The sequence below is a fragment of the Neophocaena asiaeorientalis genome, unplaced genomic scaffold (assembly GCF_003031525.2).
Source record: "Neophocaena asiaeorientalis asiaeorientalis breed wild unplaced genomic scaffold, Neophocaena_asiaeorientalis_V1.1 scaffold515, whole genome shotgun sequence".
Classification (NCBI taxonomy): Eukaryota; Metazoa; Chordata; class Mammalia; order Artiodactyla; family Phocoenidae; genus Neophocaena; species Neophocaena asiaeorientalis.
Window position 1 is genome coordinate 4,597,110 of NW_020175829.1, and position 18,826 is coordinate 4,615,935.

An 18,826-nucleotide genomic window follows, 5' to 3' on the forward strand; every position below is an offset into this window, starting at 1 on the left:
GGCATGTGGGATCTTCCTGGACCGGGGCACGAGCCCGTGTCCCCTGCATCGGCAGGCGGACACTCAACCACTGCGCCACCAGGGAAGCCCACTTTCTTTATTTTTAATGAACACACTAAGTTGGCTTTGATCCATTTGGTTAACAGACAGGTACTGAGAACCAATGAAAACAATAAAAGATGAACTGTCTTCCAAAGGCTCCAATTTAATGTACTGCATATTACCTAAGACTACTTCTTAACCCTTAGTATGTATTAGTTTTTCTTATAAAATATGCATACAAAAAACATTTTGGGGCTTCCCTGGTGGCGCAGTGGTTTAGAGTCTGCCTGCCGATGCAGGGGACACGGGTTCAGGCCCCGGTCCAGGAAGATCCCACGTGCCATGGAGCGGTTGGGCCCGTGAGCCATGGCCGCCGAGCCTGCAAGTCCGGAGCCTGTGCTCCGCAATGAGAGAGGCCACAGCAGTGAGAGGCCCACGTACTACACACACACACACACACACACACACACACAAAACATTTTCTGTGAATTCTATACAAGCCGAAAGGGGATTATAGTAGCCAGACACTTGGGTGATGAGACCCAAGACAGAGAAGTTTCCATGGGGGAAAATGAAGGAACCAAGAAAAATACTGGATGGGGCAGAACAAGTTTAGGACAATGAAACATCTAGGCAAGAGAAGGAGAGGGTAGGTCTTACATGAGTAATAATCCTGAAGCAACTCTTAACAATGTTACAGTTTTTTCCAGCACCATCTTTTTCTGAAACAAGCACAATAAAAAAGTCAGATTTTCAAAAAGGTTATAGTGAGTCTCTGAATCTGAATTCTTAACCATTTTACAAGCACTCACCTAAAAGTTAACATCATAACTCCTGGGATAAATAATGCAGATGTACCAGTGGGTGCTTATGCAACCAGGTCTACATGAGAAAAACGAAACCACCAGAGATATAAGCAAATACTGCTCAGAACAAACTCAATTCAGTCTGTGCTGGTTTGACAGAAATGTATGTAGAATGGCAAAATGCTTCTTGGTGGAAATTTCACATCTGTCAATTATTTTATAGAAGCCATTCAGTATTATCATCCAAGATAAAAGGATTCTTCTCTGAAGATTCGGCAGCATTAGTAATTTCCTCTGTCAAGGACTATAAACCTCCATGGAAGCTCTACTGTACTCTTGTTTATGGTCTCTGTTTCCAAAAGGCTGTAAGATGCACTCAAAACTGTAACCATGGCTTACTTTTTTTTTTTTTTTCATGGCTTACCTTTTTAATTTGCTGCCGCTCATACCATAATGTTCTGAATATGGAAGACATTCCCTTCAAGTTTATTAATAGAATGTTCAGGTTAAAAAAAGCTTTCACTAAAAAAACCATAACCTCCAAAGCTTTTTACTAGAAGCAAAAGAGAACTAGCACTACCCATAGATATGGAGTCTGCAAAGAATGTGAAGAACTTTAACCTACATTAACTATTCTATCCAAACTATTCTTGGAGATCTGAGAGAACTGAGAAATTTCATATAACTATGATATGTAATTTTTATGTTTAATCTAACACCTGCTCAGATCATTTCACAGCCACTTGATATATAATAGCACTTTTTGGTTGAGAGCTTTGAAATAAGTATTGAGCCACATATCTATAAAAATATACTCTGAAAAGCATACTGGTGAATTTCAGAATACATACAATCTGGTCAAGTATTAAAAAAAGATATACACTATGATTCCCTCTACCCATTTATTGAAAGACTGGTGAATTGATAACCTTCTCCAGATGTGTAACGTTCTTTTAAAAATTAATTAAAAGGTACTGTTTTCTGAGGAAGAAACAGTTAAAAGAAGTCAGACACTAATTTCTGAGAGTTTCCTTTAAACTGTTCTATTTCTCCCCTGAGTGTTTAAAATTAGCAAGGCATTCAAACTTGTTGGGTGGTACCTCTATGCGTTTTAGCAAATAGAAGCTACGTAAAACTTCAAATTCCTTTTTTCTTTCCAAAACCCTTGGGAAAATTTCTGATTCAAATTAAATATTATAGAAGGTATAAGACTAAATTGACAGTGGCTGACATGTGTTTACAATCCACCTAAAATTTGCTTTTGTGACTAAGTTGTTTGATGTAATCCCCAGAAGTAAAACAGGCAGGTATTTGAACATTTTCTGGCACAAAACACATCTCTGTCACAAAGCAATATCTTAATCTCAAATTCATATTTAGAATCACTACTTTGAGTAGCACTGCCACTGCACAAGGCCTGTATGAATCTTCACACTGTGTGTTATCACCCAATGACAAACTTGACGTTTTATGAAGGGCCAGCCCCCTTTCACACTGACATCCTCTGTACCCTGAGTAAATAACTAACAATTCATTTCCTAACCTTGACTGTAGAGTCCAGCCTTTCCACCACTCTTTTTTTTTCTTCTTTCCAAACAAGTGACAAAGAACAAGGAAGCTGATTGAAGGGGTCCATTATGTATCAACTTAAAGAAAGGCAAAGTGATTGATGAAACTAGCAGTCACCTTCACTGCTAGCTACTGTACCTGTATCCTTTTTGTCAAATGACCTGAAAATCCTGCTGACAGTTTAACATTCACTACAAGGATACACAGTATAGAACTACAGTTTTCGATATTTCTATTTGCAATGAAATCTTTAGAGACATGATTTGAAAACAGAAGTTAAACTTTATAATTTTCTAAGGTTTACATTTTCCTCTTATGTAGTCACTGTTTGCTATTAACTTGCTTTGCAAAACTACTGTCATGGGGGTGCGTGGAGTGAGGAGGAGGAGGATGGTAGGCAACATGAATGCTTATTTTAAACTTTATATTTTTGTTTTGTTGGCAGAGGCAAGATTGTTAGCAGGATTCCTTCTGCCAAATTATTGGATGAATTACAATTAATTGTACTGCTAGAAGAGGTAGGATGGTCAACATCTCAAAAAATAATTATTAATTAAAAGTAAAAATGCAGCATTCTAAAAAAAATAGTACTTTATCTAAACAACCTAAAGTTGTTTCTCAACCTTCAATAGGTGATGGGCTGAGTGAATTCATTGCATAACCAAGTAACTAAGAATTTCTTCTGTGGATGGGTAAGTTTACCTAAATTAAAGAACTCATGTTCAGTCACAAGCTTACTGTGTTGGAAATAAAAATTTCACTAGGCAACAGTGACACAATTGAGAGCCAGAAAATCTCAAAAGAAGCCACTGTTCTCTGTGTGGACATAGCACCATTTCCTCTGGGCATTTATTACCTGTTAAAAACCAATCTTTTGGTGAGTGGCAGTTCAGGGTTTTCGAGAGCAAGCTGCAATATTTCTTCAGGTCTGCAGAGTCATAATTAAAGCTGAACTGAGCGGAATTGGAGAGGGAAGGTCAGTGAGGTGCCGTATGAGAGATGAGGCTGGGCTGATGGGCACCAAATGAACAAATTATGATGGGCCCCACTCAATGTGATGAGGTCAAATGCTTGTTTCTACCCACTGACAGTTCAATTTCCCTGAAATGTCTCTCGGTTCTCTATGAGCTAATTATGAATGAAAAGTTATCAACTGCCCATGCCAAAGGGGGCTTAAATACTATTTTGTGGAGTTCTTAATGTCAAAATATTGTTCAAAACAGCATACTGTCCCACTCCAAATACAATGTGTGGGTTAATCTAAATACCAGTGAAACACATCAGTTTTCCTCAGGTTTTTCACAGTGTATACAATAAAGCAAATTCTCCAGCACTTGTCAGCAGCTTAAACAATAAAAAAGGAGGTAATTTTATCAGGTAAGTCTACATTATACTTACAACTCACTTTCATGGTAATAGCAGTACACTGCTTATAGTTTTGCATATCACAGGCTACAAAATCTTCAAATAGAACTATGTATTTTTTTCAGGAATGATGCTACTGAATTATTAGCTTCTAGGCATCAATACTCAGATTTACTCCAGCATACAGATTTATTATACAAAATCAGCTCAAGAGCCACTGACAAAACGTAAATTCCATTTATGGAACCACTTTTTGAGGAACAATTTTCCACAGCCTGCATTTATGATGGACAATTATTTTCCTTCTCTTTGAATCCTGTGATGGATGATAAATATTTGACAGAACTAATAAGGATCCTACTAATTAAAAAAATGTCTATTGCTTCAATTAATAATACAAAAACAGATGAAAATGATAAAATTTGCGGAGACCCTACTATGTGCCAATCACTATGCAAGGCACTTTCATGTAAGGATGTTTAACACAGTAAGTAGTCTGATAGCTTTCTAACAATATACAACACATATAAAAGCTTTGGATCAATGTCCTGAGGTTAGAGGGTATATCACACTAAAAATAGTATCTGTATAAAATAAAATATAGCACTGAGCTTAAATTGTAAGAAGAATTATAAAATATGTAAACATAACGCACCTGAAAATAACACGTCAACTTTCTCACTGCCATTAGATGAAAAGGAATTTTGGAATGGGCTCTTTAAGAATAGATTTCAAGTATAAACATAAGAAGTACTTGCTGGAAGTGGGGCAGAGAGAGGGAAAGATCAATTATGATGCAGGTAAAGATAACCGGATATCAAAAAATGAGCCTGAAGTAGGGAAAAACTTTTGCCATTTAAAAACATCATATGTAGATATGTATGCATGCATATTTTTGGTAATTTACCTATAATGAAAAAGTTTTTAATATTAAGCATTGTTTCTACATTTGATATAATATACTTAGATATACAATGTCAACTTATATGATTCCTTACGAAATATTATATATATATATATATATTCATGTTTAGAGATCACAATTTAATTTGTTTATTAAAAGATCCCTTCTGGAAGTTGATTTTTTTCTAATTCTTATTGTAATTGCATTGTTCTAATCTTGTATTATAAAGGCAGCTGCTTGCCTATCATTTGTACTTTCCTCGTTAATCCTGACTCAGTGAATTAACCTTTAATTACAGCCGTTAAAATTGAAATGAGCCTCTTGTCTGGCTGGGGCTGCCCCCTTTCAGTGCATGACTCTGATGAAAATTTTTAGGGTCAGTGAATATGTCCCATGTCATGTCTGATAGCTGCTAAAGATGTGAAGAGGTAAATGTTACCTTAGAAAGATGTGCTTTAAATTTTTAGGAGATCTGCTTTATCGATGGGAAAATAAAATAAAAATGACAATTTCAGTTTCTCAGTTTACCATGCTGTATTTTTAGCTTAATTGAGAGCATATAAGAAATATAAAGAATGGGTTAGGGCTTCCCTGGTGGCGCAGTGGTTGAGAGTCCGCCTGCCAATGCAGGGGATACGGGTTCGTGCCCCGGTCCGGCTGGGACCGTGAGCCATGGCTGCTGAGCCTGCACGTCCGGAGCCTGTGCTCCGCAACGGGAGAGGCCACAACAGTGAGAGGCCCGCGTACCGCAAAAAAAAAAGAATGGGTTATTAAGATATATTTAGTCAAACAATTTAAAACAATAACTTATTCTCCATTTTAGCCTTAAGTGTTACATGTTATAATAAAAGAAATATGTAAGGATCACAACTACTGTTTAGATAGGTGCTTGATAGGAATAATAAACTAACAGATTATCAATACAGTCCTTTAAACTGACATCAGTGGGAATGGATTCTACAATATAATAATGAAGCTGGAAAACAGTAAAGATTAATCTCATTCATTTAATACACTTTTGATGAGCACCTATTACGTATCAAGCACTGGAAACAGAAAGGCCAATAAGAAGGCCCTGTCCTATCTTCCAGGGACCCAGAGTCTAAGTTTTATCATATTAATATGTTTTAATAAAAAAGGTAAGGTACCTTTCCCCTGCGCTAACGCTGATGTTGACTAAAGTCACTTGCCGTCTCCCACTTTATTCCCCATAGACTTCTAAAGAGCTAGAACTGAGGGACCTTAGAAACAATCTATTACAGTCTTCTAATTTCACAGATGACAACCTGAACAGAACTCAAATTTTGATGTACTAGCTTAAATTTACAAGATAACTTTGGCAGGGCACATGTTCAGTGAAGCATGAGTGCCAAAATCTTCAGAAATAAATGAGTTTCCAAAATTATGTATTTTTAAAAACTTACTCTGAATATTTTCAAGTGTACACAAAAGCACAGAGAATCATATAAAGAAAAACTAGGTGCTCATCACTAAGTTTCAAAAAGTTATCAACATTTGTCCAATCCTGTTCAATCTAATCTTTTGCTCTACTTTTGAATTACTTAAAGGAAACTCGAGATACGATCTAATTTCATCAGTAAATATTTTGGTTTGTATATCTAACAGATAAAGACGTGTCAAGAAAACTTAGAATACTATTACCATACCTAAAAGAAAAAAAATTCCTCCAATTTAATGTAAAATACAGTATTCACATTTCCGTGACAATCATATATATGTCTTTTCAGAGTTGGTTTGCTTCAATCAGGATTCAAACAAGATACACACATTACATTTGGTTGGTATCTCTCTTAACCTAAATTATGCATGTTAAAGAAGAACTTACTGAATTTTTTTAGCAGAAGTGTATAGTAGATCTGCAGTAATAATTTAGCATTTGGGGGAGATATTTATATATTCAGTAATGTGGAACAGCTGCAAATGTAGAGAAATAACCCTTTATTGATAGGCCTATAAAAGCTGTCTGTAATTACATTCCTGAATGATTTGAATAACAGTGTGTCTGATATATTTTAAGATAAGTGGCTTTTACTTTTCTTTGATATTAGGGTCATATACTGTACTTATCTATATTTTTACTCCATGTTCTCCTCTCTCTGGTAATAAATTAATTTCTTAGTGTTAGTTTGGCATGTGCCCTAAAGCTAAATTCATTTTCTTTTCCTTTGCAGAGAAACAAAGTTTTTCTAAGTATTACAATAATATTTTTCATGTTTAGGCCAGGTTCCTCATGTTAAAAGGTTAAATACTAATAAATAATACTTAATAGAATGGAAAATCAATTCTCCATACCATGCCTTGTCCTATGTTCAGAAAATTTCTGGCAAGCTTTTTAAAGAGGAACAGAGGTAACAGAAGTTGACTGATGTATGAATAAATAATAATTAATACATGATTGGCCAATGCACATTTTAATCTAAGATATCTTAAAGCTTAAAAACAGTATTTTTCACTGCAAATATCACAATTCAACACAAGCAACAAAATTTGCAACATGGCAGTTGATAGTAACACAACATTCAATCAACTTCGAATGTGGAAAATAAAATTGCCAGAAAAGATTAAATCCTCTTTAAACAAATGGAATTTTAAAACCTCTTATTTCCTATTGTAGTAATATAATTATAATAAATGAAAGCTAAAAACCATAATCTTAGGAAAGAATTCTCAAGTGAACTGCCTCAGCCCTGAAGAGGGAACCCACAGCAAGGGACAGGAACTATTCACCATAAAATAGAAGGAAGAGAAAAAGAAAGGCCCAGGCCTTCTTTACCAACACCTCTTTAATCCTTCCATTTCTTACAAATTTATACACATATTTTCTTTTTTTTGATGGTGACCTTTTTTTTTTGCCATAATAATTACTAGTTAATTAATAACTACAACTGTCATCTGATACAGCGGATTTTTCATTGTGGAGAATTCATTTCTTAGACTGGCATATATTTGCTTAAGCCAAATAAAAAATATTTTTACAATAAAAAGGCTGCAATTAAAAATAACAATGTCTTTTTAAAAAGTAGCTCCTAAAAAAAAAAAAGTAGCTCCTTTTAATAATCTAGGAAAGGGAGAGATGATAATGGTCTGTTACTAACTATGAGACCTCTGAAGTAGCACAGAAATAAAAAGATGAAGCAGTAGTATGGCATACCGTAAAGGTTAATTTAAAAATTAAAGCAACTCATACCTAGAAGAGAACTGAATAAAAGAATAAGATGGGACATGGCTGGGCGATGGAAGCACAAAATACTGTCAAGCTTTAATTAAAAAATGTTTTCAATTTAAGCAGACCCAGGCCAGTGACTTTTCATTATTTTTAACACAGTTCCATGACTACTGACATTTTCATCAGAACAAATAAAGGATTTTTCCCCAATTTAAAATGACAAAATTATTTTTAATTTTAACTTATAATTTCTTCCTCCTCTAAAGTCAAAGAAATTTGATCTTAGCTGGACTTGTCTCTTAGCCTGAGGCTTAAATACACCTTAAGTTTTTAAAGTGTAAAAAAATATATATTTAAAAAAATATAGTTCTTCCACCATATTAGAAAACAATCTTTATCACAGACATATTATCATTTGTTTCGGGAATGAGACTACATATTCATGAAATGTCTGGTACATGACTTAGTAAAACACTTGTATTCAACAAAAACTCTCGCAAAGCAATCTGTCCTTGTAGACAAACTAGAAGGAAGCTGGCACTCTGGCAGTAGAAGACAAGCAGACTGGAAAACAAGACTAAAATGCCCTAGCCTAGATCAATTTTAAAAAAGAGAAAGACCTACCTAAAAGTCCACTTCGGAGAAATGGAAATCAAATTTGATTACAACTGTCCATCACTATCATGCGCAATTATCCTAATAATTCCAAATGCTGGTAAGTTTCAAACTGAGAAAATCAGGTTCTGCATCATTAATTATGGTTTGTTTTTTCTTCATACTGTTTTAAAACTGACAAAGTAACCTCTGTGCCAAAAGCAGGTCTGATAGGTACTCTTGATTTTCCAATTAATTTCCTATAATACAAACTGGGTCAGGATCTCATTCCTAATCATGGATAGTTGTAACTTCAGTAGTTGTCAATCTTTATCAATAGCAAAAGTTATAAGCCTACTTTCCAGCTATTTTTCTATATTCCTTAGAGAAGCTTCATAGAACTAATCAGATGGTGAAATTGGCTTGTGTATAAAAAAATGCCTCTACCTTGCCTCACTCTGCCTGCCTAAGGGCATTACATATGGGTTTCCTTCTTCTTACCTTCAGCCTGTAAATCCTTGAAGGGGTTGGGGGGCCTTAGTTAAGTGGCTTTTTGGTCTTACTGACAGTGTCATCTTTTCGCTGGTCACAGGAAAATTCCATGCTGGCTACCCATAATAACATGCACAGACCTCAGTTTAATGCTGCTGTTGCTACTGTCTTTACTGTGACATTGTGAGGCTTTATTTCTTCATTAAGTGATGAAGTGATGCTCCACAGCACCAATTCAAGGAAAGCAGAAGGTGAACAGCATGTACTCAAAATTATCCTTTTACTTCTTGTTTAGAGGAAAAGAAGTTCAGATATCTAAATTCTAAACTGTGTTCAATGTCAAAAGTTAACTCCTGCAAGATCTTAAGCTACTATTGTATAGAGGGACTGTGGAGTTTAGCCAATATAAAATAATAGTGTTTATGTACGGAGTCAGAGAAATAATGACAACTTGTATCTATAGAAATACCCAAAGGGCAAAACTATGTTACAAAATGAAAGTACTCAGTATACTGTAGTTACACACTTTTGAGTCAATTTTTCTTTTTTCTTTTGTTCTTACTCAACTGGAAACTCCCTGAGGGCAGGAACCTAGCCCATCTTGTACACAACTATATCTTTGGCACCTCCTCATATTCTGGCCTGAATAAACGCTTGTTGAGTGAATAAAACACTTAATTGGCATATGTGTAGTAAGGAATCTGGTCTCAAAGAGAGATCTGGACTTTGTTGAGAAGTAACCTCTAAAGCCTTGGAATCTCCTGAGTAATGGGAGTGCCTTTATTATTCATGGTGGGGCCCCTAGGGGACCATACTTGATAGTTTACGCCAACAGTGATTCCTAGGGGGCCCCTAGATAGCTTTGCTAAGCAGATAACTCAAGATGGAAGCTTGGCCACACCAGAAAAGACCCACCGTATGATTAGAGCATTGGGGCTCTGGGCCCCTGATATCAGCCTGACCTGGAGGGGAGGGTGGGAGAGTGAGTTCAACCATGAGGCAACAATTCAGTCAACAGCGCCTATTTAGTAAAGCCTCAATAAAAACCCTAAGCTTGGTGAGCTTCCCTGGTTGGCAGTACTCCTGTATATACAACCAACTTTGATTGATGCAAGGAGGGTAACCCCGAAGCTTTGAGTATGAAACCCAACCAGAATCTCCTCCATCCATCTCTTCCTTTGGTTGATTCTAATTTGTGCCCTACTGTGATAATAAAACTGCAATCCTACGTAGAGTGCTTTCCTGAGTTCTGTGATTGATCTAGTGAATTATCATACTTGAGGGTGGTTTTAGGAAACCCTTAAACTTGCAGTTGGCCTCAGTAGTCTTGGACAGATTTATCAGTCTGGAGGACTCTGCCCTAATATCAAGTTTGGCTACCTCCAAGTAGCATAGTGTATTAAATTGGGGTTTCCTTCTTGCAACTCTGGTGTCTCTTTCATGGACTGTTCTTGGAATTACTTACTACTCCTCAATATATTACCACTGTACTCTATAAAGACTGCTTTTCTTAATGAACCTTCCTACAGCCTCCTAAGTTAAATTCCACTTAGGGACTGTGATCCATGAGGATCAAATTGGATATATTATGGCAGCTAAGTCAGTGCTTCCTCACTAATGTACCACAGACGGGTTAGAGGTATGCTGTGCTATTGCCTCTGCCATTAACCTCAGAAAAGTCAGGTGGCACCTGTGGTGACTGGAGCTCCTGGGGTGGTTGCCTTCCATCTCCTGCAGCATCTCTGTTTACCCCAGAGCACACTACAAGTATTACCACTTTTCTATATGTACCAACACATGAAAAAGAAATCATTACTATAATATTCTCATGACAGTATGTCACCAACATACTTCTCCAGCATCAGACTTGGTCTCCCTCCCCTTCTTTTCTCCCTCCCCTTCTTTTCTCATCCTCTCCAGAAGCCTAATATTCTGAGGATTGCTATTTCTGAGTTCCTGGGGTTTGATATGTAACAATTTAGAAACTCTTAGCCTAACAATAATCTAGTAAAAAAAATTCACTAGTAATTCACTAAAAATTCAGTTTGTTCACTGAAACACTATAGCAAGAACTAAAATGTTTATTTTTGGCCATCTCTAGGCCAATTGCCAATTAGTCCCATGGAAGACTGAAATAAATACTGTGTTTACACGTCACCTGTATCACACAGTTTGAAAAAATAAGGCCTTTTCTTACAATGATTATAATATTTACTAGAAATTATGCTTTAAAAATCTCTGTGTTCTGAATATACAATTCAAAGGGTAAAAACGAATAGTGAAATTTTTCATTTGAAAAATATTTAGTGTGAAAAAAGGAAATGTTTTTCGGATTTCACTGTAAATATTTTGGTAATTTCAAAAAATAAAACCTACCCATATTGTACCAAACTCATAAAGAAAATAAACTTAATAACTCACTGAAATAAAAATCATCTATGAAACAAAAGTCATAACATAAGCTAAAAAATGTTTCATCTATTTATTTTCATGAACGTTCAAATCATCCCGGCATAACTAATTTCACTGCTTCAAAATTCCATAGATTCACAGAATATTAGGGTTAAAAGGAAACATGGAGATCTACCTTGCCATCATTTTAGAGTTGAGAAAACCAAATGACTTGCTCAATATAATTAGTAGTATTGATTCAGAAAGACAGACATTAAACATTAGATGTCAATAAAAAGGAATCCTACTCATTCATATACATGCTTACCCTATTTAAAAATGGCTGCTTTTAGGATAATATATATATTACACCTTGACTAGAGAAACTCTGGAAAATATTGAAAAATATAAAGAAGAATATAAATCATCCATAATCTCATCACTCAGAAAACCTCTGTTAACAGTATAACACACTTCCTTCTATTCTTTCATTTTCCTTACATTTTAAAAGCACAGTGTGAGTATACAATTTTATAAAATTGAGATAAAATAAGTAATATTTTGGATTCTGTTTCGCCACTTAATTTTATACCACATTTTTCCACCTCATTCAAAGATTTAATAAAAACATCTTAAAGATTATACACTATTCTAGGGCTTCCCTGGTGGCGCAGTGGTTGAGAATCTGCCTGCTAATGCAGGGGACACGGGTTTGAGCCCTGATCTGGGAGGATCCCACATGCCGCGGAGCAACTAGGCCCGTGAGCCACAACTACTGAGCCTGCGTGTCTGGAGTCTGTGCTGTGCAACAAGAGAGGCCGCGATAGTGAGAGGCCCGCACACCGCGATGAAGAGTGGCCCCCGCTTGCCACAACTAGAGAAAGCCCTTGCACAGAAACGAAGACCCAACACAGCAAAAATAAACTAATTAATTAATAAACTCCTACCTCCAATGTCTTCTAAAAAAAAAAAAAAATCAGGAAATCCTTAGTGTTTAACATGTATCAGGTACTGCTATAAGCATTTCATATATGTTGATTCATTCAACGCTAACAACAATTCTGTGAGATAGGTAGCATTATTATTTTTATTTTACAGATGAAAAAATCGGAGGCACCAAGAAGTAAAATGACCCACCCAAGGTCTCTCATTTTGTAAAGTGGCAGAGCTCTGATTTGAACACAGGCTGTCTGGCTCAAGAGCCTGTGCTTTTAACTGCTATATTAAACTGCTTTGAATGTTTGCAGTTGGCACATGACTGGCGGAAGGGACAGTAAAGTATGTTACCAGCTTTAATGGGTGAAAGCCAGGGATGCTAGATGCTCTACAATGAACAGGGCAGACTCATCCAATAAAAATTGTACCACGTTCCTCACAACTTTCAAATGTCTGGTTGGACATTCATGAGGTGAAAACCTGTTCACCTGGTCCTAGAACACTTTCCATACCAGTACAAAGTAGTTTTTTTGGGGGGTGGGGTGGGTCATTGCATGGTTTTAATGTACTCAATTTTCCAGGAATAACTACCAGAAAAACTGTTTGATGTTTTGGAAAATTATGTTATACCACGACCCATGGTATTTGAGTTGCTAATACAATAATACACCTCTATCAATTTGCATTTATGGCCACCAGCGTCATTTAACTACTTCACTACATTTATAATGTAGTCATGGTCAAGTATTTATATATCAATGTACTATTTATTATAAATTACTTTTATTTCTTCTTTCTATTGAATTAGGGCAACATGTTGATTTTTAAATTGTGGATGTACCCATCTTTGGATCCTAAATTTAATTTAGGATCCAAAAGACCCCTATATTTGTTGAGGTCCCATACCATTATTGGGGGTTTTAATTTTTGAGGACTTTTATTTCCTCTGATGTCTTTAGTCTACTTCTTTCTAAATTTGTACACATAATGAGAAAACTTACAATTTGGCTGACTTGTCTTTTGGTACACGGGCCTCTCACTGTTGTGGCCTTTCCCGCCGTGGAGCACAGGCTCCGGACGCGCAGGCTCAGCAGCCATGGCCCACGGGCCCAGCCACTCCACGGCATGTGGGATCCTCCCGGACCGGGGCACGAACCCATGTCCCCTGCGTCGGCAGGTGGACTCTCAACCACTGCGCCACCAGGGAAGCCCCTGATTCGTCTTTTTAAAGTACCATTTTGAGAGCTGGAGGTGAGATCAGGAGTCACAACATTCTGTACCAGAATATTCAATTTATCTCTACAGGTTCTACTTTTCAAAGTTCCACTTTTCTTTGTTTAAAGTTCTAACTGTTTCCTTATTTGACTGTTGCTGGTGAATTTCTGGTTGCCATTCTTATTACTACTACTTGCTTGATCATTTTGTTAGCTTTTGGGGATGAATGTTGTGATTCTCTTCACTTGGCAGTTCTTTTTAAATAAATAAATTTATTTATTTTTGGCTGCATTGGGTCTTCATTGCTGCGCACAGGCTTTCTCTAGTTGTGGCAAGCAGGGGCTACTCTTTGTTGCGGTGCGCGGGCTTCTCATTGCAGTGGCTTGTCTTGTTGCGGAGCATGGGCTCTAGGCGCACAGGCTTCAGTAGCTGTGGCACGTGGGCTCAGTAGTTGTGGCTCGTGGGCTCTAGAGCACAGGCTCAGTAGTTGTGGCGCACAGGCTTAGTTGCTCCGCAGCATGTGGGATCTTCCCGGACCAAGGCTCAAACCCATGTCCCCTGCATTGGCAGGCAGATTCTTAACCACTGTGCCACCAGGGAAGTCTCTGACTTCTTTTTTTGCATACTCTTTGGATAGAGTGCTTTTATTTTCCTTTGAAGAGACCATCCCAATAAATGTTTTCTTTAGGATAAAAAGGTGAATCCTTCAATTACTCTGTGATGAATGAAAACTTACTACAAGCTTTTCTAATCTCAACTGTATTCTTCTTACAGCTAATAAACTATAAGAGTCTACTCAGGGTCCATTATCACATATCATATCACTTCCAAAAATATTAGCTAATATTTACTGAGTGATGACAACGTGCCAGTCACTGTTGTAAGAGCTTCACATTTATTATCTCATTAATCTCGCAAGAATCCTGTGAGGTAGATATTATATTCATAGGAAACTGAGGTGCAGAAAAGTTACTTACCAATTTGCCCAAGGTCACAAAGCTGGTAAGTGGCAAAGCAGGGATCTGCATCCTGGTCATCTGATATCAAACCCAAGTTATTCAGACCTTATTGTCTCCCAACGTTTTAGGGGCCTCCTTTCCCCTCAAAGACTAACTATGCTTCACTATAGATTTTTTGATTACCACTTTCTCTTTACAGCCTACTACAAATGCTCAATAAATATTTATTACTTAAATAAATGAAAGACTTTACTGCTTTCCCCCCATCTCTTCCAATGTGTCTTTTCCTTTTAGCAACAAGAAGGACAAACTAAAATCCCAAATACTGTTCATACTCATTTCTGAGCAGTCAAGAGATAATCACGTTCTACAACTGAAAAACATTATAAGCTTAAGAGTTTTTGCCTATACTTTCTGACTGAGCTGATCAAAGCTGAAGAGAAATGCATGTAGGTCTTTTGAGTATTTCGTTGCACAGCCCTGATATCACATTTGCTTTGAAGGGGGAATTTTTTGTAACGCTATGCAAGAATTAGGTACTCTTCTTTCTTACCCCTGGCAGAAGCAGCTCTATGCTCCCTGGCAGCTCAGATCACCAATCATGTACCCTGCAATGCCCTACCAGCCCTGGGAACCACTGATACACCAGATCTATTCAAGCTACCTGTGTGCCCATCAGAACTTACTGTTCTATCTCTTAGTTTGTCAGATTTCCGACATCAAATTAATAGGAGGTCAAGCATATAGACAGATTATGCATCTTAGGCAACATGCTTGATTTAGAGTGAAAGGTCAGTGGATATATAATGCTAACACAAAAAAGATTATTACAGTTTCAGATACGATGACAGGCTGATGGTTTTGGCATTATTTTGAGATAGGCAAGCCTCTTGCCTCATTCCAAGTCATACCCCATAAGTAACATTAAAGAATTTTTTGAGAGACACCAAGGCATGTAAATAAATGTATGAAGATAATGTAAAGAGAAATACAATATTGAATTTTTAAATGAAAACAGTCAGGTATTTTTAGTAGCCTATGATAAAAGAATCGTGTCGTAGGAATAGAATAATTATGGGAATGAAAGTCTGTTAATGTAGACAACAATTTTTATGGCAGAATCTATGTATATAAACTAATTCAATGTGGAAAAGAACCCTTGTATGTTAGAGATATATAACAGTACCAGAGAAAAGTGTACACATGATAAGTAAATGTGGATAACAAAGAGAAGTAAATTGAGATGATAATGGTTTGGACAGAACAAATTAAAGGATATATGTATAACTGATTCACTTTGCTGTACACCTGAAACTAACACAACATTTAAATGAACTATACTCTAATAAAATTTTTTTTAAAAAGATAAAAAATGTTCACAAAATTAAAAGGCCAGATTTGAAACAGACTTGTTAGAGGAAGAACTGTTTGAGACTAAGAATCTACTTCAATTATTTGCATTTTAATAAAAAAGATGCAATGGCATCACTTGAAAACTGAGCTAATGTATTTTGAAAATTACTTACACTGATGACTGATGAAGAAGCTGACAAGTTTAAACCTTCAAGATCAGCTATCAAGCTTGGAGAAAGAGCTGGGGTGGGACGTGCAACTGGAGTGGACACTGGGTTAACTATAAGAAAAGGCTCAAATTAGCAAATGTGCATGAAAATTTAATTCATATTACTAAAAGCAACATTTTTATTTTGCTAGTAAATCTAATTAAATTACTTTGATGAATAAATCTATGACAATTCTATTTAACATCTTGATTTAGTCAAGTTATTATCAAGTCATGGCAGTTAGTCTTAGCTTTCAAAACATAATGGCAAATCCTATAACAAAATAAGAATATAAATATCTTGAGTAATAGTTTTTGAAAATTTTTATCACCTAACATTATCACTAACATTAATCACCCAGTGACTTCACTAAAAGAGGAAGGTAAAGAAACATTTTTTCAGACTAATGTAAAAATAACTATAGCTTTCAAGAGAGTTCTCCAGTTGAGTTATAAGTCTTAAAAGGGTGCTTATTAAATCCTTTCTCTATTTTATTCTCCACTGTAATAATTATAAGGGGCCCAGACTACCTAATTCCCTTCAAATTATACTTTGTCAGCAAAAGCTATGCGGTAGATAGAAATGTTTGATTCTAAAAAAAATTTGAAAATCTTTTGTAAATGCAAATCTGATCATGTTACTCCCTTGCTTAAGACTCTTCAAAGGCTCACAATTGCCTACATGATAAAAGTCCAACTCCTTAATTAAATACGCAAGGTCCTCTATGATCTAGCTCTGCACTGTCCAATAGAACTTTCTGTGATGATGGAAATGTTCTGTGGCTGTACGTCCAACATGATGGCCACTAGCGCACATACTGAATGTGCTTTTGAAATGTGGTTAGTATGACCAAAGAACTGCATTTAAAATTTTAATTAATTTAAATAGCTACATGTGGCCAGTGGCCACCATACTGGGCAGGTCTAGCCAATTTCATCTCCAATTTCATCAGCCACTCCTATGTTCTAGTTCTACCAAATAAGAGTTCCCAAGATCTTGTTTCATGTCTGAACCTTGTATATCGTATTCCCTCTGCCTAGAAGGTACGTCTTTGCCTTGCTCACCTTGCAACTTCTACCCAGTAAGATACCACTTAGAGGGAAAGCACAGCCTGACTCACTTAAACACAGCTTATATGTGCCTCATTTGTTCCACAGATGTACTTGGACACACTTCTACAACCATACTTCTCTTGTAATACAAATTTGTGTCTTTACATATTTTCATTTCTACTGGTCTGTGTGAGCAGACTTTGACACATTAATTTTTAGTGCTTAGTAATTGCTCAACTGCTTGTCGAATGAAATAAAATTCAAATGTAGAAAAAGTTTTAGCTTCCAACACGTTCTCACGCTAAAACAATACTATAAAGGGAGTAACGTTTACTTCACATGACATCACTTTTCAAAGCATCTTTTTCTCACTTTAGTCTCACAATATCTTGTAAGCTAGGCAGAACAAATGTTAATTCATAAAGTTAGCAATAAATATTTCTTGAACAAGAGAGCAAGGGAGAGAAAAAGAAGTTCAAGATACAGTCCTTGTCTTCAAGTGACTTAAAAGCTAACTGAGAAAAAAAAGATACTCATGCTTGAAGAAGAAAAAAAATACAATCCATAAGTGATACTGCCAAAAAAGAAAAATTTCAAAGGAAATCTTAAATAAAATCTCAACATACACAATACAAAAAGCAGAGTGGAGACTGGGTGGAGGAGGGAGTGGAGCCATTGGTTGCTCCCTTGCACTCCTAAAGGAGTATGCCCTTAGTGTGAAGCACTGCTACAAATGCCCAGGTCTCCTTAGACATATGTTGAAAACCACTAACAATTAGCAAGTGCCATAGGGAATCGGAAAGAAAAAAAGAATCAATGGGGATAGGGTGGTAAGAGAAGGCTTGGTGAGTAAGAGGGAATGAAGCCCAGTTTTTAAGTAAGGGTAGCATTCAAATAAGAGGAAAGGAAGAAGCTGGTTACTTACTGAAGCTGGTTAGTTACTGAATGAGATCATGTAAACAAAGGCTGAGTGAGAGGTGGGGAATTGTAAAGCTAAGGGGGTTGGATTTATCCTATACACCAAGGAGAACTGTTAAAAATCTACCAAGAAGAGGAATGATATGACATATGGTACTGCAGGATGATTAGTCAGAGGCCAGTGTAAGAGACAGGCTGAAGAACTGGAAAGAGCACTCGGGCTGGCAGTGAGGAGGAATTTACAATAGTTTAGGCATGATGTGACAAGGACTAAAGTAAGATAATGGTAGTGAGCAGGCAGAAAGGGCATTTATATAAAGACATTGCAAACTGAGGCACAGGGAGATTAAGACTTGCAAGATCATGAAACAAGTGAATGGTAGAACCACTATAGGACTAGAGATTGGATCTTCTAATTGAATCAAAATGTGTTGCCTTTCCATGCAACATGTAACTTTTCTGGTGGGTTCTAAGTGCATGTTTGTTCATTTGTTTGTCTATCCATCCATCCAAAATATTAGATGATCATATAAGGAATAAAAATTGAGTAAGAAATAGCCTCTGATTTCAACTCTAGCTTGGCTAAAGACATAGAGAAGAAAAAGACAAGAGAAGAAAAATTCACACCAAAGGTAAGCTTGACTCTTAAAAAAAAAAAAAACAGACAAACTTTTAGTATCATTTCAGAAGGCAGAAGCTCTGGCATTAAACAAATGATTACACACCTGTTAACAGGTCTGGCAAGATAAAAGCTGGCACTGAAGGTTTATCCTAAATTGGATTCTGCAGCCAGTTGACTGTGGCAACTTAATGTGTAAGAAACAAAATGACTCT

At 36.5% G+C, this 18,826-nt stretch overlaps 1 protein-coding gene across 1 annotated transcript in view; it reads right to left on the bottom strand.

Moving 5' to 3' along the window:
• Positions 1-18,826, bottom strand: part of AP3B1 (adaptor related protein complex 3 subunit beta 1) — a 153,012-nt gene that overhangs the window by 57,260 nt on the left and 76,926 nt on the right. The window contains exon 15 of the mRNA XM_024732789.1: positions 15,987-16,093. Within this exon, the coding sequence (XP_024588557.1) occupies positions 15,987-16,093 (107 nt within the window). The remainder of the gene's footprint in view (positions 1-15,986; positions 16,094-18,826) is intronic.